General features: G+C 51.6%; 2 protein-coding genes across 4 annotated transcripts in view; one reads left to right on the top strand and one right to left on the bottom strand.

Moving 5' to 3' along the window:
- The window catches only part of ZYX (zyxin), a 10,398-nt gene extending 9,503 nt beyond the window's left edge, over window positions 1–895 (top strand). For all 3 annotated transcript variants that reach the window (XM_017511296.2, XM_017511295.2, XM_017511294.2), the window contains one exon: window positions 391–895. In XM_017511296.2, the coding sequence (XP_017366785.1) occupies window positions 391–495 (105 nt within the window). In that variant the 3' untranslated portion in view covers window positions 496–895. The remainder of the gene's footprint in view (window positions 1–390) is intronic.
- Window positions 896–912: 17 nt separating this feature from the next.
- Window positions 913–19,389, bottom strand: EPHA1 (EPH receptor A1). Its single transcript, XM_017511291.2, has 18 exons — window positions 19,231–19,389; window positions 18,116–18,183; window positions 11,869–12,150; window positions 10,204–10,606; window positions 9,811–9,966; window positions 9,154–9,498; window positions 8,555–8,682; window positions 8,038–8,188; window positions 7,682–7,778; window positions 7,421–7,479; window positions 6,488–6,613; window positions 5,426–5,611; window positions 5,227–5,288; window positions 4,914–5,120; window positions 4,626–4,775; window positions 4,109–4,302; window positions 1,399–1,554; window positions 913–1,312 (listed from the first exon to the last, which is right to left on the bottom strand). The coding sequence occupies exons 1-18, from the start codon at window positions 19,310–19,312 to the stop codon at window positions 1,234–1,236; spliced, it is 2,931 nt and encodes a 976-aa protein (XP_017366780.1). The 5' UTR covers window positions 19,313–19,389; the 3' UTR covers window positions 913–1,233.
- Between the last annotated feature and the right edge of the window lie 2,576 nt (window positions 19,390–21,965).

Below are 21,965 nucleotides of genomic sequence, written 5' to 3'. Positions count from 1 at the left end.
TAGAGACGGGGTTTCACCATGTTGACCAGGATGGTCTCAATCTCTTGACCTCGTGATCCACCCGCCTCGGCCTCCCAAAGTGCTGGGATTACAGGCTTGAGCCACCGCGCCCGGCCTCCAAACCTCTATTTTATTAGGGTGGTGGTGGGCAGGGGAGCATGCGCCTTGGAAGCAGCTCTACCCACTGCTTGCCCTCTTGCAGGAAGGGCCTAGTGGGTGACTGGAAGTGGGATAGGGATGAGGACTTGGGTGTGGCTGGAAAGTTTGATGACACCAGCTCTGAGCCACGAAGCATCTTTCTAATCTAAGAAGGAGCTGCACGGGGGTGGGGTGGCATGGAGCAGGGCAGGGGCCTTCGGTCCAGTGCCCCTCACCCTTCCTTCTTCCCAGGACTGCGGGAAGCCCCTGTCGATTGAGGCAGATGACAATGGCTGCTTCCCCCTGGACGGTCGCGTGCTCTGTCGGAAGTGCCACACTGGTCGAGCCCAGACCTGAGTAAGGAGTGGCCCTCTGCAGACTGCAGCCCATGCCCACTGTGGACCACCCACACTGAGACCACCTGCCCCCACCTCAGTTATTGTTTTGATGTCTAGCCCCTCCCATTCCCAGCCCCACGCTAGCATCCCAGGTGCCCTGACCCTGGGCCCGAGGTTGCCTGGGGTGCAGAGTTCCCCACCCTGGGGTGTAGTCCTCACCCATCCCACAGGGACTGCCCACCGTCCTCCAGGACCCCACCTGAGGGGCACCAGGTTTAGTGCTGCTGCCTTCACTGCTGCACCCACACCCTCGGCCGGCCCCCGAGCAGCCTTTGTACTCCCTCCAGGACGTCCCCACCCTCTCCTGTGCTGCCAGGTTGTAGCTATAGCTACAAATAAAAAAACCTTGTTTTCCAGAATTCTCAGTAGTTGGCTCTTTTGTAGTGCTTACTGCCCTCATGGGTGGGATGGAGGCAGAAAATCAGTTCCTGTTTATGTACAAAAATATATATGTGTATGTTTGTATATATAGTAACCCCCAACTCCCTGCCATGATCACCTTGTTACTTCTACCCCCACCTCCCTTTTAAAACAAAGAGGTTTCTGGGGTGCAGAGCAGGGTTCCGAAAGTGGGCAGGAGCAGCATCGATAGCCTACGTCTGGTAGGCTGTGGAAAGGGATGCAGGGAGTGACTATGAACGACCTTGGCCTGTCCTTGCTCCTTGCTCCCTGATTGGGGGTGGGGTGAGAGGAGGACTCAGTCCTTGAATCCCTGAATACTGCAAAGAATTCGCTTCTGGTGCCCGGGCAGTGTGATTCCCATCTGCGTCAGGTCCCTGTGGGCAAGGAAGTGGGGAGGCCGTGAGTCTCTGGACGCTCCACCCCCGCAGTCCTCCCAGCCCAGACAGCCCCAGCTCCTTACTCAGCGGTCAGCTCCAGCACACACTCCATGGTGTCCAGCCCAGCCGAGTGGAAGTGCAGGATGTAGCGTTTCATGCGTATGGACTCGAGCCACTCAGAGACGCTCCGATACGGGATCCCATCTGAGCCGCTCAGGCTGGGTAGGCGAAGAGTCACCCTGTGGGATATGGGCTGCGTCAGCCTCATGGCGGAACCGGGCCTGATCTGGTTGACCTCTGAGCATCAGCAGCAAACACTGAAGTTCGGTGTCTGGGCACAGAGATCATCTAGAGTGGATTCACCCCACCATTATCTGTGAGGCCACTTCCTGGCCTGTTTCCTGGTGTGCTCACAACAGCAGCTGGCTGGCAGTCCTGCTATGTCGACAGACCTAGGGAAGGAACTGCCCTGGGAGGCCCCAACAGAAGTGGACCACCAGCTTGTCCCCTGCTGGAATGGCTGTTCTGGGCACCTGACAGGGGCTGGTTAAGACATGGAAGTCAGCAGGGCAAGATGGCTCACGCCTGTAATCCCAGCACTTTGGGAGGCTGAGACGGGCGGATAGCCTGAGGTCAGGAGTTCGAGACCAGCCTGGGGCACGGTGAAACCCCATTTCTACTAAAAATACAAAAATTAGCTGGGTGTAATAGCAGGCGCCTGTAATCCCAGCTATTCAGGAAGCTGAGGCAGGAGAATTGCTTGAACCCAGGAGGTGGAGGTTGTAGTGAGCTGAGATCACGCCACTGCACTCCCGCCTGGGGAACAGAGACTCTGTCTCAAAAAAAAAAAAAAAAAAAAAAAAGGGAAAAACAACACCCTCAAAAAAAAAAAAAAAAAAAAAAAAAAGACATGGACGTCTCCTGTCTGAGAGGAAGCTGAAGGTAGGGGCCCTGGCACCTGGGTGTGGTCCTGCCTTTTTCCATAGTGGCCTCTTGAGTTCTGGGAGCAGTCCTTCCTCACCACCTTCAAACGTTGGCTGTTATTCTTGCACTCTGACACCCGCAATACAATGAGTGTTCCTGTACTAAAGCTCGCCAGAGCCAAAAACCATTAGCAAAGTAAATCTGCTGGGGGAAAAATATCCAGCATTCCAGAAAGATTAGCACATGCAGTCTCCAGTGTATGAGAGAGTTGTGCTCCAAAAGATAGTTTCAAAAGTTGGAACTTAGAACATGTTTTCTCCCAGAAACAAGGTTATGTATGGTGGGTGGATGCAGAGGCCAGTTGGCCAGGCTGGCTACCCAGCAAAGCACTTAAATACAGCCTTGTCTGTTTCCCCCACCTGAGCCCCCCACCCCCTGCCCATCAGTTCATTCTCTACATTCAGGCCGTATTTTTGGTAAAACGCAACTCTGACCACATCCTCTCCTGTGGACAGTTTTTAAGAATTGGTTCGGCCAGGTGCAGTGGCTCACGCCTGTAATCTCAGCACTTTGGGAGGCCAAGGTGGGTGGATCCCCTGAGGTCAGGAGTTCAAGACCAACTTGGTCAACATGGTGAAACCTGGTCTCTACTAAAAATACAAAAATCAGCTGGGCCTTGTGGTGGGCACCTGTAATCTCAGCTACTTGGGAGACTGAGGCAGGAGAATCGCTTGAACCCAAGAAGGGGAGGTTGCAGTGAGCCAAGATCATGGCATTGGCCTTCAGCCTGGGTGACAGAGTGAAACTCTGTCTCAAAAAAAAAAAATAAAAAAAATAAAATAAAAAAAGAATTGGTTCTCTGCACTCAGGGTAAAGTCCAAGCTTCTCAACAGGGCTGGTCCTCTTTGTGTTGACTCTGGTTGTCTCTCCAGCCTCATGACTATTCCCAAACACAAAGCTGCAGTCATCCTACACTATCTGCAACTGCCAGCCCTCAGCTCCTCCAGACTAGCCATGTGACCCAGGAGCCTTCCCAAATCTTGCAAGGCTGCTCCTGCCTACCCCACCCCAGCCTGGCTGCCCAAGCTCCCTGGAGCAGGTACCAGGTCACAAGTGCAGCTGTATTGGCCAGGTGCGGTGGCTCATGCCTGTAATCCCAGCACTTTGGGAGACTGAGGCGGGCAGATCACGAGGTCAGGAGTTCGAGACCAGCCTGACCAACATGGTGAAACCCCGTCTCTACTAAAAATACAAAAATTAGCCGGGCGTAGCAGTGGTGCATGCCTGTAGTCCCAGCTACTCCGGAGGTTGAGGCAGGAGAATCGCTTGAACCCAGGAGGCAGAGGAGTGAGCCCAGATCGTGCCACTGCACGCCAGCCTGGGCAACAGAGTGAGACTCTGTCTCAAAAAAAAAAGTGCAGCTGTATCTCCAATGTCCAGCAAACAGCTCGCACCAATAGGTCCTACAAACGTCATGAATGGATGGCCCTTTCCTCCACATGCAGAAATAGTTCTATGGAAGGGGATGTATCCCAAGACCAGACCATAGCACAACACAGTGGGATTGGCAAGGATGGCTCCATGAGTGTCCTAGGTGAGGCAGCCTGAGAAGGGAAAAGATGGGGACCCCCCCAGCCCAGGTGAAGTGAGGGAACTGAGGCCCAGCTGTAAATGATTTTCTGCAAATATGAGTAATCTAAAGCTAACCTCTTGGGCTCTACCCAAGGGCACATACACTTGGACTTGCCTCATACACTGGACTTGGTCCAGAGCTCCCCAGGCCCAGCACTCGGAGGATGTGGCTGAATGCCTATTTCCACTCTCCCTGAGCTGCCTCCAGTTTCCCTAGTCCTTCCCCAGCATGGTTACCTGGGGTCAAAGTTGGCAATGGTCCGCAGGGAGTGGGGGTTGGCAAGCAGCTGCTCCAGATGTGCCTGAAGCTTGTGGAAGTGTGGCCGGCGGGCACTGTTGTATGCCCAGCAGTTCTTCATGAGCTCATAGAGAGGGGCAGGGCAGTCCACGGGAGGGGGCAACCGGTAGCCCTCCTCAATGCTCTTCATGACCTGCAGGGCGGGACAGGAGGATGCTCTAGAGTAGCAAGCTAACCTGGAGGCTGATGTGAAACTGACGTTCACAAAAGATCATTGCTCCTAGGCAGGATGGGAGGAGGTGGGAGGACCAAGGGGGGAAGATCACAGTGAGAGGATCGGGGTGGGAAGAGTAAAGAGAGCAGGGCATGAGGTGAAGGACCAGGAGAACCAGGAGTACAGAAAAACTGTGGGTCATGAATAAATAAAGATGTTTGCAGGAAAAGGCCATGGGAGGACCTTGGGAGGAGACAGGTGTGCGTTGGAGATGCGATGAGGAAGACTATTCTGGGGCTTACCTCCTGATTGTTCATCTCCCCATAAGGCTTGTCGCCAAAACTCAGCACCTCCCACATCACAATCCCAAAGCTCCACACGTCGCTGGCCGTGGTGAAGATTCGCTGGGCAATGGCTTCAGGGGCTGTCCAACGGATAGGGATCTTTCCTCCCTAAGAAGGCACGTGGGTCAGGGATGGAAAGCTATGGCGTCCACCTGAGCACAAGTCTGTGCTTCTATACACGTGACTATATGACTAGCACATTATGGTGCAGTGGGAATGTGCATTCGGTTTGTACCAGGCCCTCACCTGGGTTTCGTATGTGCCATCAAAGTCATTCAGGAGGCGAGTCAGGCCAAAGTCAGACACCTTGCAGCACAGGTTTTGATTCACCAAGATGTTCCTTGCAGCCAGGTCCCGGTGGACATACTTGCGATTACTGAGGTAGTTCATGCCAGATGCTATGCCCTGCAGCATGGCCACTAGCTGCCCAGGGGCCAGCTGGTCCTCCCGCTCCTGCAGCAGGGTGGGTGGGCGAGTCAGGGGATGGGCGGGGTCTCCTCTCAGTGCCCAGGGTGCCACGGTGCATTCCCCTCCCCAGCTGGTCCTCTGCCCTCCTCACCCTCAGGAAGGCATCCAGGGCTCCATTCTCCATAAATTCTGTGATGATCATGATGGGCTTTCCTGAGACACAGAGCACACGTATCACACTCAGAACCAGGCTTCCTGCCCTTGGCCGTACATCCTCCCTCTACTTTCAGTGGTTTCACCGCTCCTTCCTGCATTTCCCGTCCCCAGCTAAGGGAAACCGCTCCTCATACTCTTTGTGACGACGCCTTCCAGATGCAGAATGTGCGGGTGGCTAAACTGGCCCATGATGGTTGCCTCTCGAAGGAAGTTCCACCACTGGCCATCTGGGGATGTGTCTTTTAAGGTCTTAATGGCCACAGTCTTGCAGTCCTGGCTGGGGAGCCTCAGGGTCCCTCGATACACTTCCCCAAACTCTCCTGGGTAGAAAGAAAACAAGCTGTGGCCTGATGCACTGCCAGGCTCCCCCAGGGGGCAGGCAGCAACCCCTCCAGTTCTCCAGCCCTTTTCTTTTCTGGAGAATCAGAAGTGTGGAGTGCCCTTCCTGGGACAGGATGTGGGCTGTCCTTCCTGGGGAAGGTCAGAGTCTGGAGCTGGAGTGCAATGCCATGACCTAGTCCCCACTGTCTCCCAGTGCTTGGACAGTTCTTGGCTCACCATAGGTGCTCAGTAGTGCAGGGTGAATGAGCCCTGTGCAGCAGGACTGGGCCGTGCTCATGAAGGGCAAGCCAGTCCAGGGCTAGTACCCAAGTGGCAGGGACGCTGGCTATGGCCACCTCTCTTCTGTGAGCTCCTCTGATCCCAGCTTGCCTGGCTTGGCTGCACAATTGGCAAAGACAACGCCAAGCTTTGTTCTCTGCTGAATCCATTTCCTCTGGTGACCCAAGGGATCAGGGCAGCCCAAGGACACAGGACCTCTGATGGGGTGGAATGCCAGGCTAGGGAGGGAATGACTCCTACATTTGGGCATCATCGGAGAACATCCGGACCCTCAGCACAGCAACACCTCCATGGCTGAAGATGATGTGTTTAATGCCCTTTATCAGAAACTCCCTAACTATAGAAACAAGTGTGTAGGAGGCAGGGGTTGCTCCAGGGCACCTGATGAGGAGTTTTAAACAAGAACACAATAGTTCAAAGAGGATACAGAGCAGAGCAGAGAGTGAATGCATCTGGAAACTCTTGGGCCAGGGAAGTCAGCTGGGCTCCCCAGGGAGGTGCTGGAAGGAAAGGGCCTGAGGGTGGCTCTGTGCTGCCCCACAGAGGGGGCCTGCTGTGACGCACGGCAGGATTACCTTCACCTATGACAGTGTCTACCATCAGCCAGGCCGGATCAAGCTCCTGGGTAAAGTCCAAGGCTCCCTGTGCAGGGTCCTCGTATGCCTGGAGGTCCACATAGGGCTTCAGCCACACCTTGTCCTCTATGGGGAGAACAGGGGGTCAGGGACTTCGGACATCAGGGCTCAAGAGTGTGAGGGTGAGCAGGAGGGGCCAGCAGCAGACCTCACACTTCTCCACACCTCCGTTTCCCAGGAGATTCCTGTTATGGCTGAGGTGGGAGAAAGTCTATCCTTAGCAACAAAGCCTCTCTTCTCCCTGTCTGTGCTCAAAGCTCCCCTGTCCTCAATCCACAAGGTCCAGGGTGGTGGCCAGAATCCACACCCGAAGAGCATATTAGCTGCTTGAGTTGCCCAATCTTCTCAGTGTCCAGTCCCCATACTGCTCCGGTTGGTTGCACCTCATTCACATTCCCAGACAGAGCCACCACGCCTGGCTTCTACCCCGGCTGCCTGGATGGACCACTCACTCTCCCTTCTGTGGGGCACCTAATGAGGTGACAAGCAGGAAGCTCACAAGCTTCGCAGGACGTCGTCAATCGTCCTCCAGCCTGGGCCTGGCCCCCAGGATGGGGAGGGCTGCCCAGAGCGGCTGCCCAGGGTGACAAGACAGCAGCAGCAGCAGCAGCTAATGGACACTAACAGATAATCGCATCAGAGCCACTGGGGGGCTGTCAGTACAAAGTTAATTAACCAGAATTAATTAGGTAACAAAACACAAGAGCCCTGGGGACAACAAACCCCACATGCACCCCCAGAGGTGGCCTAGCAAATGTGGGTCCCTTGATCCCTTCCCAGTGGCACCTCCCAATGCGTGCGCGCGCACACACACACACACACACACAGGTGTGCACACACATGTAGCAACACATGCAGGTGCACACAGCTCACCTCGATCCACATTGGTGACGCGGTCGTGCTGCCTCTGCTGCCGCCGCCTCTGGGCTCTCCTGTAGGGGTTGGGGATAAGCTCCTTAGGACCCCAGGACCACCTCAGGGGTCTGAAAGGCTCTGGCTGAATCTTCCCCAGAAATGGGAAGTAGTGCAGAATGGGTGTGAGCTTTGGTAGCAGGGGATGGGAGGGTAATTGGGGTTGCGATCAGGGGCTTCTGACCCAGGGCTGGTGGTTGGGGAGGGGGCAGGAGCTGGCACCTGGACCGGAAGACGAGAATCCCAAGCAGCAAGGCTGCACCAAGCAGCAGCCCGAAGATGACGGCCACGATCTCTCCTCCGGTCAGGCCCCTGGACACTGCGGGCGCAAAGGGGTGAGGAAGTGTGGGGGCTCACGGTCCATAGGAGGGAGGGGGTTAAAGGGCAGGGCCCTGGGTACACCTACGGTCAGGTATCTCAGGGAGTGTTGGGTTGGTGTCTGTCCCCTACCCCCGGGAGAAGGGAGTGTGGGTGCGTGTGTGTAGAGGGAGATGAAAGGTCGCTACGTGGAAATGGAGCTGAGTTGCCTCAGTGGGACAACAGGTGTGTGTGTTGGGGCAGAACACAAGATACGACACCTGGTGGGCTGGTCCGAAACTCGTGATCAGGGGAGAAAGGGCCAGGACCCAGTGGGGTCAGCATTCGGACTCTGACGATGTACGTGGTGTCAGGCTGCAGCTCTGTCAGCAAGACCCTGGGTTCTACAACCATCTGGTGCCGTTCTTCGTCCTGTGGGTTGGACTTGCATTAAGTGGGCAGTGCTGAGCCAGACCCGGGTAGATGTGATGGACAGCATGAGAGCACGTGGGGAGGGGCACATGAGCTCTGGCTCAGTGGGCTTTCAACCTGAGTATCCCAGAGCAGCGGACACACGCATGCAGAGATGTTTCCAGTAGAAGGGATTGGAGCACATGAGACGGTTAGATGATCAGGGCATGTGAGAATGGTTAGGACAGGGTTCTTCAAAGACTTTTGTCCTGAGAAAGCCACACAGTAGACTTTGGGTGAATTCCTCCCACCCCACACCCCAAGCAAGGAATGTTGGCATGTGCCTGGGCACAGACACTGGAGACCATCTGTCAGTGGCATCCTGACCTGGTTCAGCACGTGCAACTCGTAGCTCAGGTTCCCCCAAGGGCTTCGGGGCCGGGACCCTGCCCAGGTCAGCTCCAGCTGTCTCGGTTCTTTCTTCACCAGTCTCAGAGACAGGCCTGACAGTGACTCTGAGGATCCGGAGGGATAAGGTCAGATATAGAAGGAAAAGGAAATAACCTTTGTAACTTTTCCTTCTTTCCTTTTTCTTTTTTTGAGATAGAATCTCACTCTGTTGCCCCGGCTGGAGTGCAATGGCTCGATCTTGGCTCATAGCAACCTCCGTCTCCGAGGTTCAAGCGATTCTTCTGCCTCAGCCTTCTGAGTAGCTGGGACTACAGGCCTGTGCCACCATGTCCAGCTAAATTTTTGTATTTTTAGTAGAGATGGGGTTTCATCATGTTAACTAGGATGGTCTTGATCTGCTGACCTTGTGATCCGCCCACCTCAGCCTCCCAAAGTGCTGGGATTACAGGTGTGAACCACCTCGCCCAGCTTCCTTTGAAACTCTTCAATTGCTTCCTACCCATCCATTTGTCCCTGTGGTCTTAAGCCCTTCTGTCTCCGCCAGGTCCCTGTCCCAGCCCCTCCCAGCCTCTCACCTGCATGCCCCATGCTGATGCTGAGTGAGGTACTGGCATGGCCAGAGCTGCCCAGCCCTGACACTCCATTCTGGGCTTCAACATTAAAGGTGTAGTTGGCGTAAGGTTCAAGGCCAATGACACGCACCACAGGTGTGGTGAGCCCCCGGGCCCCCGGAGAGAAGTGCACGCCTCCCCCACAGGGCTGGCAGGGCCCTTCGTCCTGTGCTGTGTCCTGGCACTGGAAACACCTCACATTGTATCTGACATCCTGGCGTCCCCCCATATCTGCTGGGGGTTCCCAATGCAGGGAGAGCTGAGTCCCTGATGCAGAGAAGCTCAGGTTTTGGGGGACCGAAGGGGGACCTGTGGGAGAAGAGGAGCCATCAGTAGGAGCCGACCTTGTTGTCACCCAAGCTGCTGATCCCTGGCCTCTTCCATCACCCAGTCCTTGATGTCCTCTGAAGTCCTCCTGGGGAGATTTGATTTCTGCTGGGTTTGACTACATTTCTGGATTCTTCTAGGGAGAGCAGGAGACCAGGGCAGCGACTAGAAGTGCCTGACACCCTGGACTGTCTCCAATATCTGACAAGCTCTGGAAAAATCCAACCCTGACAAAGTCTCAGGAAAGATCCAGCCCGTCCCTCCAGATGGCCATGCCCCACACCCTGGACTCACGTGTGCATGCCACCTGGGGGCCTTCCCCAGAAGCTCTGTAATGGCCACTGTCACAGGTACAGCTGGTAGCGCCCTCAGATTCAGCTGTGCTGTGCTGGGGGCACGTGAGACAATGGGGTGTGTCCATGTCCATCCGGTAGGAGCCACTAGGGCAGGCTGGAGAGAGAATGCAGCACAATAGTGGTTCCGTACATGTTTTCACAGGCGGAACCACCACCACCCCTTCCTGCCCCAATCCCTTCTACCAGAAACATCTCTGCATGTGTGTGTCCGCTGCTCTGGGACACTCAGGTTAAAAACCCACTGAGATGGAGCACTGGCCTCCTTCCCTGCCCGGGTACTCCTGCAATCCTCCACAGTGGTTCCTTAGGTTCTCACCACCTCCATTCTTACCAACGCATCCCTCGCCACTGCCACTTTCCTCAAAGCCAGGCTCACAGTGGCAGCGTCCCACAGGCACCAGCCACTCGCCATCAGGGCTGCAGTGCATGCGGGGTGGGCCTGAGGGCCTGGGGCTGGCCCGCGCATGGGGCAGGCAGGTCCCTGCCACTTCCACCAAACCAGCAGGGCCAGGTAGAGTATCAGGGAATTGGGCCAAGCCATTTAGGGTCTCGGGACAGCGCTGGTAGAAGACCCGGACAGACACCAGGGCCACACAGGCACCTGGGTTGTGGAAAGCAAGGTAGAGGCCACGGCGGGTCAGGCGGCCCAGGGAGCAGCGCTCCACATTTAGCTTCACGGAGCCAGATGCGAGGTCTCGAATGGTGAAGCTCTGGTCTGCAGCCACCGTGGTTACCTGGGTAGAGGGTGGGAAAGAAAGGGGAGCGATGGCAAAGTCCTGCTTCTTTCCCACATAACAGAAACAATCGTTTGCTTAGTACTTTACACAACCACGAACAATGAGCCTTGTATATGTGAGGTGCCAGGCTAAGCATTTTATGTGCATTCTGCTATTTAGCTCAAGAAATCCTCTTATAAGGTAGTATGGCTTATTGTCTCTACTTAATAGATGAGGAAACCAAGGCTAATAGAAGTTAAAGATCTTATACAAGACCACACAGCTACCAGGTCATAGAGCTAGGCAATGCAACTCTACAGTCCATAAAATTTCTACTATTCAGAGGCGTTCCCAAACCCAGTGCCAATAACATGATCAATTATAGAGCATGTCATTATCAATTTTTTACTAGAACAAACTTTACCACATTTTCTCTTTGGAAAGAAACAAGAGCACATTCTATCATAAAATGCTCCTGACTTTTCCACATCCCAGTGTGCTTTCTTGAGTAGGAAAGAAAGGGATGCGTTAGAGTGCTAGCCTGCAGGGAACTGTCTTGCTACGTGAATCCCGTAGCGATACTACGGGAGTGTGTTGCATATGAACATCGCGGGTATTGATAGGCAAAGTCTAAATACTTCCATGCTACACCTCCCTCCTCCACTGTGGCATCCTGGGATGTTAGTGGATGCTTATAAAAGCCTCTAAAATAGATACAGCTGGCCCTATTATTGTCACTATTTTATGACTACAAAACAAAAGCTGGAGAGGTTAAATGACACTCCCAAAGTCAGGCCACAGCAGAAAAGGTAATCAAATCTAGCTCTTATGATTTCCAATGCCACATTCTTTTTTTTTTTTTTTTTTTTTTAGAGACAGGGTTTTGCTCTGTCGCCCAGGCTGGAGCAGCACAATCATAGATCACTGCAGCCTCAAACTCCTGGGCTCAAGAGATCCTCCTGCCTCAGCCTCCTGAGTAGCTGGGACTGCAGGTATGGGCCACCATGCCCAGGTGATTTTTAATTTTTTGCAGAGAGGAAGTTTTGCTATGTTGCCCAGGCTGGTCTCAAGCTCCTGGCCTCAAAGGATCTTCCCAACTCAGCTTCCCAAAGCACTGGAATTACAGGCATGAGCCACCATGCCCAGCCCTCAAGTGCCAAATTCTTTTCATGGTTCTACCTCTGCACCCTCTTCCTGTCTCTGCCACCTTCTCTGGCACCCAGTAAGGAGCCAGGCAGGGATCTGCACCAGGACTGAGATGGCATGGAGGGACGCAGCACCTTATGGAACAAAGGCCGTCGGAGCTGAATGCCCACATCATGGTCACTCTCCATGTAGAGAAGGTTGAAGGTCTCCTTGCAGCCCAGAGGCCCAGCTCCCCCAGGGAAACTCTTGCAGTCCCGCACGGTAAACTGAAGCTCCACATGGACACGGGAAGCCTCTTCCCCGCGGTAGATCCAATTGGAGCGAAGCCAGTGGTCAATGTCTCCTCGTCCTTGCACTGGGCAGTCCTGGTACATGTACAGGGGTGTCCCATTCAGCATCTGCTGCCCCTCACTCCACTGCAAGAAAGGAATCAGAGTCAAGGACCAAATCATTGCCTGCTCCCCAAACCCTTGGTTTTTAGAGCTGATGGAGAAGCAATGGGTGTCAGAGCCTCTCATTCATGCTATTTGTCCTGCCTCTCCCCACCCCTCAGCTCCAGGACAGTAGACTGTTTAGGGTTGAGGATTTATTTGGATATAGGATGGGCAAGACAAATGTCCCTTAACATCCCTAGTTGAAACTGGTCCCTTCAGTTAACGTAGTCCAGCTATTTTATCAGTAGAGCTGTCAGGTACCCCCATGGCAAAGCTCATTCACAAAACCCTCCTGTTTGTTCAAGAGAAATTTATGAATTTTTTTGTTTTTCAGAGACAGGGGTGTTGTTCTGTCTGCAGTGCAGTGGTGTAATCAAAGCTCACTACAGCCTCAAACTCCTGGGCTCAGACTCCCAAGTAGCTGGGACTATAGGTGCGTGCCAACACACTGGGATATATATATATTTTTGGTAGAGATGAGGTCTTGCTATGAGATCTTGCTATGATCTCAAACACCTGACCTCAGGCCATCATGCTGCTTGGCCTCCCAAAGTGTGTGAGCCACCACAACCAACCCAAGATTTATTTTTAATTATTAAAACCCCTTAGCTTTTGGAGGGTAAGAAAAAACACAGAATTATGTAGGGGATTCTCACCCTCTCCAATATTTCAGATAAAGCTATTATCAAAATCAACAATTGATAGATTTGGCTGGACTTCTTTATATTGTTTAGTCTGTGCCCCTTAACTTTTTTTTTTTTTTTTTTTTTTTTAAAGTTCTCGCTCTCTAGAACAGGCTGGAGTGCAGTGGCATAATCTCGGCTCACTGTAACCTCTGCCTTCCGGGTTCAAGTGATTCTCCCACTTCAGCCTCCTGAATAGTCAGGATTACAGGCATGCACCACCACACCCTGCTAATTTTTTGTGTTTTCAGTAGAGACAGGGTTTTGCCATGTTGGCCAGGCTGTTAAATTCTTTTATATGAAAAGAACTCTTAAATTTCTTAATATTAATGGCAGGCACTAACATAGTGCTTACCATGGCCCAGTCACAGTTTTAAGCACTTTCCACGAAGAAACAAAGGCACAGGGAGGTCAAGTGACTTGCCAAGGTACTCAGCTATGAGAGGCAGAGCTGGGACATGAGCCAGGCACCCTAGGCTCCAGAATTCATGCTCTTAATTATTATGTCTCTGTGTGCTTCTTGTGAAAAGTCAAAGAGTAAAGACTTAGAATAGCTGGGCGCGGTGGCTCAAGCCTGTAATCCCAGCACTTTGGGAGGCCGAGGCGGGTGGATCACGAGGTCAAGAGATCGAGACCATCCTGGTCAACATGGTGAAACCCCATCTCTACTAAAAATACAAAAACATTAGCTGGGCATGGTGGCGAGTGCCTGTAATCCCAGCCACTGAGGAGGTTGAGGCAGGAGAATTGCCTGAACCCAGGAGGCGGAGGTTGCGGTGAGCTGAGATCGCGCCATTGCACTCCAGCCTGGGTAACAAGAGCGAAACTCCGTCTCAAAAAAAAAAAAAAAAAAAAAAAAAAAACCCAAAAAAAAAAAAAAAAAAAAAAAAAAAAAAAGACTTAGAATAAAGTTTCATTCCGTCACCCTCACCCTTCCACTCTCATTCCCAGAGGCAGCCATGCAACGATTTGTAGCAAAACTTTCCAGGCCATTTTCAGTGCCTCCAGAGAAATGTCTGAAAGTTCCTGAGTTTTGCTTTTAACGTGGGATCATACAAGGGTTATTTTGTAACCTACTTTCTGTTTTCACAAATAATAAGTTTTTGAAAGATAGCCACAAATGTATATAGAGCTATCTTATTTTTATATTTTTAGCAATCCATAAATAATACTCCATTGTAGAGAAGGCCATAAGTTATTTAGTTATTCACCTATTATTGGACATTTAGACAGCTTCTATTTTTTTTTTTAAGAAACCATGTACAGATTAATGTAAGATTCCCATGGAACTGTTATATCAAAGGGTAGATATACTACAAATTTTATAACTGTCAAATTGTCTTCCAAAAAAGGTTTATCAATTTACACTTCCACCAGCAATGCAAGAGGCGTCATTTTCAAAACCTCATCAACACAGAATATTAATAACCTTTTTGCTTTTTGCCAATCCCAAGGTCAAAGCACAGCTTCATACCATTTTAATTTACATTTCTTAGAGGAGGAGGTTGTATATTCCTCTTTTGTTCATTGGCTACTTATATGTTTATGCAATTATCTGCCTATAACCTTTGCTTGATATTCTATTAACTTTTGATTATTCATTTGGATGAGTTTTTAACATATTATAGACATGAATCATTTGCTTCAAATGTATGTTTCAAATATTTTCTCCCTGTCTGCCATGCCTGTTAGCTTTGCTAATGATGTCTTTGATAGTAGACATACACTGTAAATTTCTTACATAATAACATCTCTAGTCTTTCCCGTCATGATTTCTGGGTTGTATACTTGGCTTGGGAAATTTTCCTGTCTCAAGATTATAATGATCTATATTTTTTCCTAAAATTTGTATAGATTGGCATTTAGGTTTAGATTTTAGTTTCCTTAGAATTAATTTTGTGTATAATGGAGAGATACATCTTTATCTTTTTATTAAATAATTACAAATGTTTAATTGTTAGTTTATTCACTAGTTGTTACTTTCCATATTGATTTGCAATTCCAGTGCTATCACATACTAAAATCTCACATATGTGGGTTTGTTTTTGGACTTTCTATTCTGTTCCATTAACCTGAGTGATCTTGTGCAAGCCATATGTTTTAATTATAGCTGATGGTTGTGATATCTGCTCATCAGACAAGTCTCCCATTTTATTCTTCTTCAAAAACTCTTCTCAACTATTCTTATTTCCTGTCAGAGAAATTTTTAAAAGCTCCATTGACATTTTTGTTGCAACCCCATAATTTAATGCTGAATAGATTGAGGGTCTTAGAAAGTTCAATTTCCCTGGGTTTTTACCATTCCATGATAATGAAGGGGCCCTCATTTCTACCCTCAGCTCTGGGAAAATGCAAACAAAAAAAATCGTTAATAAAAAATTTGGGGTGAGGTGGGGCAGAAATAGAAGCTGCTATGAGGCACATATTTCTGCACTATGTTAGGGAGTTCAAAGATTGGGCAAAGGGTGTCTAAAAGGCAAGGAAGCTGGAATAAAAACGGCACCAAGAGTCTGCTCCTAAGGCAGGCTGTGCTGGGGAGCCCAAGTGGAAGGCATGGCAGGGGTCAGGTGGACAGGGTGGTGGGTGGTTAATGTGCAGCTCATTAGCCAGATTGCTGCCACTGCAGCTGGAGCGAGGAGCAGCAGATGTTCCCAGCTGTGACTTGCTGCTCCCAGTTCCAGCAGGGACAGATGGGGGAAAACCAGCTGTCCAGGATCAGCAGTTAGGATCTTTTTGCCTATCACTCAGGCGCTACTGGCTGCCACATGGGAGCATTCTGGACCCAAACACCTGCTGTCCAGGATCAGCAGTCAGGATGCTTTTGCTTATCACTCAGGCGCTGCTGGCTGCCACATGGGTGCGTTCCGGACCTGAATGCCTGTGTGTGCAGGCGTGTGTGTGTGTGTGTGTGTGTGTGTGTGTGTGTTTTGAAAAGATGGAGAGAAGGAGGGGGACAAGGTAGATAGTGGGAGTGTGTGACTGCTGGCTGTCTCGTTGCCCTTCTAGCATGCAGGACTGTTTTGCCTGAGCTGAGAAAGAGGGCTTACTGCCATTCAGTCCAATTAGGGAAGAGTTATTTGGGTGGACGTGTCAAGGGCCCAAGGAAGGCCCATGGGAGCCAGCAGATGGACCTGCAGCTATCATTGTGGGTGACTAGCTGGTTTATGAAATGTCACCTATTAGGGCTGGTCTAATACAAGATCTTCCAAACGGCCCCTCCTGGAGGATCCACTGTGGTTTAGTCTGTTAGCTCTAATTACAGGCCACTCTGTGGGAGAACAGAGAACAGAGCCAGGACTGTAGCACCCAGAGGGAAAGAAAGCAAGTAACCCCGACACCAGAGACAGAGGCTGGATTCAAGTCTCAAGTACTTGGGTAAGGAAGGAAACCCTGAGAGAAGGGGTTCCAGAACCAGAGTGTAGATGCTCCAGCGACTTAGGCAGCCCCCTGAGGTTCTGTGGCCAGCTGTGCTGCTGGCAGAAAGGGTGCTGTGAATTGTAAAATATATATATCTGGTCTTTGTCCTCATTTCCTGGCAAACAACTCCTAAAGCCTCAAAATCCCCAAAGTGACAAATGTCTTTTTACATGCTAATGAGCTGACTGATGGGGAAGGGAACTAGACTGCGCTGGGGGAGGGCTGGTTGGCAGAAGACAACCAGCCTTGCGACTGGAGAGTTGGGACTTTCAGCCCCAACCCCAACTTCCAGGGAAGGTAGAGGGGCTGAAGGTTGAGCTGAGAACCAATGGCCAATGATCTAATTAATCATGCCTATGTATTGAAGCCTCCATAAAAGCCCAGAAGGACAGGGTTTAGGGCTTCTGGACCACAGAGCATTATTTGGTTCCTGCAGGGTGGCTTGCCTCCTTCACATACACCTTGCCCCATGCAGCTATTGCATCTGCTGTTCATGGTATCCTCTGTAATATCCTTTATAATAAACCAGTAAATGTAAGAAAATGTTTCCCTGAGTGCTGTGAGCCATCCTAGCAAATTAATTGAACTTGAGGAGGGGGTCAGGTAAACCTGTTTACTGCTGATGGAACAGAAGTATAGGTGACAACTGTTACTTGTGATTGGTGTCTAGAGTGGGGCAATCTTGTGGGGCTGAGCCCTCAACCTGAGGCTGTCTCCAGGCTATCTCCTGCGGCCTGGGACACCCATCAGCTGCAGAATTGGAATGGGTGGAGGGCAGGAGGAGCCTGCCTCTGTGAGCCAGGAGTGGGCAGGGTGGACTGGGGACCTCAGAAGGGATTTCGTGGGTAGGGAGGCTCACCTCCACTGTCAGAAGCCTGCTTTGGCCTGACCTGGCCAATGATCAGTGTAAGAACTCAATAAGATTAGAGGACACTTAGCTAGTGTCCACTGAAGAATCTGCCACAGAACTGACTGCAGGTGGGAGGAATCCCCACACACATTTTGGTGACCACGGGTTGCAGAAGTGATTCGTGTTGAGAGTGCAGTAGGAAGAAACTGAGTTTGGTTTTTCTTACATCATCAGAGGTGCTCTCTGCATTTGAGTCTGAATATGCCCTCTGGGACTCACCCCACAACCTGTTCACCGGGCCTTAGGAACATCCAAGGAAGGAAGGGAATTGGAACAAGCTCTGACACTTTCAAAAAGCTGGAATGCATGGTGTGCCTGGAGTCTGCCTGAGGAGGTGCGGAGGACGAGCTAAGGGCTCAGAAACCTCTAGGGAAGCAGCTTTTAACTTTGGAGGAGTCAAAGACCCTTTGAAGAATTTGATGAAAGCTTTGGCTGGCCTCTCTAGGAAAAAAATGCTCACATACATATACAGAATTTAGAATACACTTTCATGGGGTTTCCCCCACCCCCTGAAGCCTATCAGTGCAACTTCATTGGGATGAATGGGTCTCAGATTGAGGATGCCTTTCTGACTTTTCTGTCCCTCCCCCAGCAAAGCACTGGCCGCAGCCTTCAATCATCCTCAGGATGGCACATTCTTTCCCAGGGGATGTGAGCTCATCTCCCACTCACAGGCATCAGTTGGTATTCACAGTACTCCCAAGTATTCACTGGAGGAGCCAGGCCATTCAAGTGTTCTTCTTGGGGTGAAGTCTGACCCCCCCCCACCCCATGTCCCATTCAGGAGGCTCTGACTCAGCCTCTTCTCCCCCTCCCTGAGGAGATACTTCCAGTTTTTCCTGCTCTTTTCTCTGTTCCTCCACCCACCTCTCCACCCCATTCCCCACTGGCCTTCAGCCTCTACTTTTCCAAGATCCTTCCCTTCCCTGACACTTACCCCATCTTCTGGGGGATCCAGCAGCCAGCCCAGCTCTCCCTGTGCCTTGCTTGTGTCCATCAGAGTAACTGAGAGTGGGGAGAAAAGAAGCCTAACACCTCTGGGGGAGGAGGGGCCCCTGTAGCCCACATTCCCCATTCTGGGGCTCCAGCCCCAGTCTGCAACATCCTGTTCCTGAAAGCTGTGACTTCCTGAGGCTTAGGGGAGAAAAAGGGCTCAGGAATGAGGAGTGAAGAGCTCAAGGGATTTCACTCCTCTTTCTGCGTGTGAAGGAAAGAAGGCAGAATGAGAAAAGGGTTGGAGCGTTGGGTCTTTGACCTAAGTCAATGCAGGAAGAGCAGCCTCACAAGGCGCTCAGTCACCCAGGCTGCTGCAGTCTGGGGCACCCATCAGCTGCAGAATTGGAATGCGTGGAGGTCAGGAAGACGTGGGCAGGGTGGACCCAGGACGTCGGAAGGGGTTTCATGGGTAGGGAAGCTCATCTCCACTGTCGGAAGCCTGCTTTGGCCTGATTTGGCCAGTGATCAGAGCCGTGAAGTGGGGATAAGAGGCACAGCTGCCTGCCTGGGAAGTGGGGCGGGGGGTGGGGGGTGGGGGGTGGGGGGGTGGGATGGGTAGTAGACCAGAGAGGGTGTTCCCGCTTTCACGTGGAAGGTTCCACTCCGACAACTGGGAGCCCCTGAGGCGTCGGTCCTAACCCTTCTCCCGGAGGCAGGTTTCTCTGTCCCTGGCCTAGGTTGGTAGGAGGCGACTTCCCACCTTCAACTTCCAAGGGCTCAGGTCTCTGGGGTGGGCACCTGAAGCTGGGACTGCCTGGGAATGCAGCAGGGGTGCGGGAGCAGGTGCTGCTTCCTGGCAAGCGTCAGGAACTCCCTCTCTACTCCCAGGCCAAACTGCTGGTCTGCGGGAGTGGGGGTGACTGACCCGGGAGAGCAGCCGCTTGGGGTTAAAGACCAAAGATGGGCCTGGCCAGTCGATAGCCGGGCAGCCGGGCACAGCGAGGGAGCTGGCGTGGGGCGCGGGGAACGGGGCCTCCCGAGGAATGCCGGCTCCTGCAGGGGGGTGCCGGCCGGGCCCCTGGGACGGGGTGGGGGCGCGAGGGCGGGGATCGGTACCTTCCTTGGCGCGCGCCCCCGGGGACAGCGGGGCGCAGAACAGCAGCACAAGCCCGAGCCCCAGGGGCCAGCGCCGCTCCATGGCGCCGGGCCGGGACCTGGGACAGTGGCCCGGACAGCAGGGCCAGGTCGCGAGGGACTGGGCGAGCCGGGCGGGGGCGGGGGGCGGGGCCAGCGCCGGGGGCGGAGTCCCGGCCTCACCTGGTTCACCTTCTTAAAGGGACAGCAGGGCAGGAAAGAAACTTGCTAGACAGGTAATTAAATTCCAAAACCCGAGACGTCTTGACCCGAATGAGGCTGCGGGCGCCGCCTAGTAGGTGGGATTAAGAATTGACGAACCCTTAATTCGTCAGTCAAGGGTAGGGAGCTGGGGAGAGATAGCATGGGGAGAAATGCCAGATATAGGTGATGGGGAGGAAGGCAGCAAATCACACTGCCATGTGTGTACCTATGCAACAATCTAGCATGTTCTTCACATGTACCCCAAAACCTAAAATGCAATAAAAGAAAATAAAAATAAAAAGAATTGACGAACCCTTTCCCAATTCTAATCCTAAACACAACCCAGTCTTGATCCAGCTTTTGACCTAATTCTACCTCTTACTTGAATTACACTTCTATGTTCCTCTTTCTCTCTTTCTGCAGAGCTGAGTAATAGGACCAGGGAAGGCAGGTGTAAGAATCATATCCTCACCCTCTAGGAGGGGAGGCTTTAAATGACCGCACTCCAAGGTGGGTTACAACCCGCAGTGAAGCATCTGGAGGTTAGAAGAGGAAGCAAGCCCAGCCATCAGGGCACATTAGCGGAGTATTCAGGGAGAGCTGGTGTGACCTGGGATTTCAGTGGCAGAGATTGGGAAAGGCACAAGAAAGGGCCTGAAGGCGGGGAGCCTCAAGGTGCGCCCAGGGAGTGGTGAATAGACCAGTTTGACTGCTGGGGCACAGGATTTGTCTTGGGAATCAGGGCAGAAAGGCAGGTGCGGGCCAGAGCAGTGTAGGTCTGGGTAAACAAGCGAAGGAGTTTGAACCTTGCCGTGCACTTACACAGCAGGCATGAGGGTCTCGTTAAGGTTCCAGCCACAGGTGGCGGAGAAGGATATTTTAACCCTTTCTAGTGGTGTCAAGCCACATGCCCTCTCACCTTGCAGACTTCCTTATATTCTCTTTTTTTGAGGTGGAGTCTCGCTCTGTGGCCCAGGCTGGAGTGCAGTGGCATGGTCTTGGCTCGCTGCAACCTCCACCTCCCAAGTCCAAACGATCCTCTGGCCTCAGCCTCCAAAGTAACTGGGATAGCAAGCATCAGGCGTGCACAAGCACATCCGGCTAATTTTTGTATTTTTCGTAGAGATGGGGTTTCACCATGTTGGCCAGGCTGGTCTCAAACCCCTGACCTCAAGTGATCTACCTGCCTCTGCCTCCTGAAGTGCTGAAATTACAGGCCTGAGCCACTGTGCTCTGCCAAGACTTCCTTATATTATATTTAGTAAATGTTTGTTCAGTTTCTACTATGCATGCAGGAAGCTCTAAAAGCACCTAAGAATAGAAGGACAATGTCTGCCCTATATAAGCTATTACTTTGGGGATGCTGGGGGCCGAGACACTAATAAGTGTACAGATGATTGAAATGGCAGGCAGGAGTGGACCCCAGGCAAGGTACACACAGGGGCCACAGTGGCTCAAAGGTGAGTGATACATTTACTAAAGAAGAGGCTGAGGGTACACTCCTGGCCCCTCCTTCCTTCACTCCTCCTTGGCTCCATCCCATTTGGGTAAATTGTTCATAATTTTTCTATCGTTTAAATTGTTGCACATTCTGATACCATGAATAAAGGAAGATGGTGGATTATAGGTGCTTTTTCTCATTTTCAAAATTTAATGTTTATCAGGTTTTTCTCTTATGCAGGTAAGTATGGACAAACATGGCCCATCATTTCTTGGCTCAGACTATCTTTATTTGCATCAATAAATATAATTCATGTACATTGGTTAGGAAATTCATGTTGAGCATACAGAAAAAAAAAGGAAAGTAGAACCCTGTGCCCTCCAACCCTCTAATTTCTGTTCCCCAAGTTAACCACCATCAACTGTTTCTTGTAAGTCCTACCAGGATTGCTTCCTCCTTGTGTACACACCATCGTGTATTTTTCCCTCCCTCTACTCCCACACTGACATGCTTTTAAAATGCATATACAGAGGGGCCATCTGATACACATAGCTCTACACCAGAGGCCCCTTTTCTAATGCTAAGGACTCCAGGAAGGAGGAGGAGGCTTATGCTGGCTGGCGGGGGTCAGAGCTTTGTGATTTCAGCAGGGAGGAATGGGCGAAGGGTGCACAGCCAACGGAAGGGGGGAAATGGAGCAAGCTTTGGACAATCACTGCTAGGAAGTAAGCCAGACCACGGTGAGGTAATGCGTGTGCTTGCTGCTGCAGTTTGTTAAAGTTACAAGACCCTTGGGACTCCAGGGGGTGGGAGAGGGGAGTCAGGGAGACTGCTCCATGCCGTGAGACATGGAGTCTAGAGCCCTGGAAAAAAGTCTTGCTTTTTGTTTTAGGATTAACTCTTTATCCTGTTCTGAAAGTCTCTGCCTATGGGGAATGAATGTCCAATTTCTGTCTCCCTTCAGGATTATTTTGATTTGCCATTTTCTGGTTAGTTTGTTGAGAGAAGAGGCACGTCTTTATTTTAGGCTCTGTTCTTAACTAGCAGCACAACTTCTGTCAAATTTTTTATG

This window comes from Cebus imitator, unplaced genomic scaffold, assembly GCF_001604975.1.
Source record: "Cebus imitator isolate Cc_AM_T3 unplaced genomic scaffold, Cebus_imitator-1.0 Scaffold446, whole genome shotgun sequence".
In the NCBI taxonomy this organism is placed as follows: domain Eukaryota; kingdom Metazoa; phylum Chordata; class Mammalia; order Primates; family Cebidae; genus Cebus; species Cebus imitator.
The sequence above is the reverse complement of the archived record's forward strand: the minus strand, read 5'-3'. Positions and strand labels throughout refer to the sequence as shown.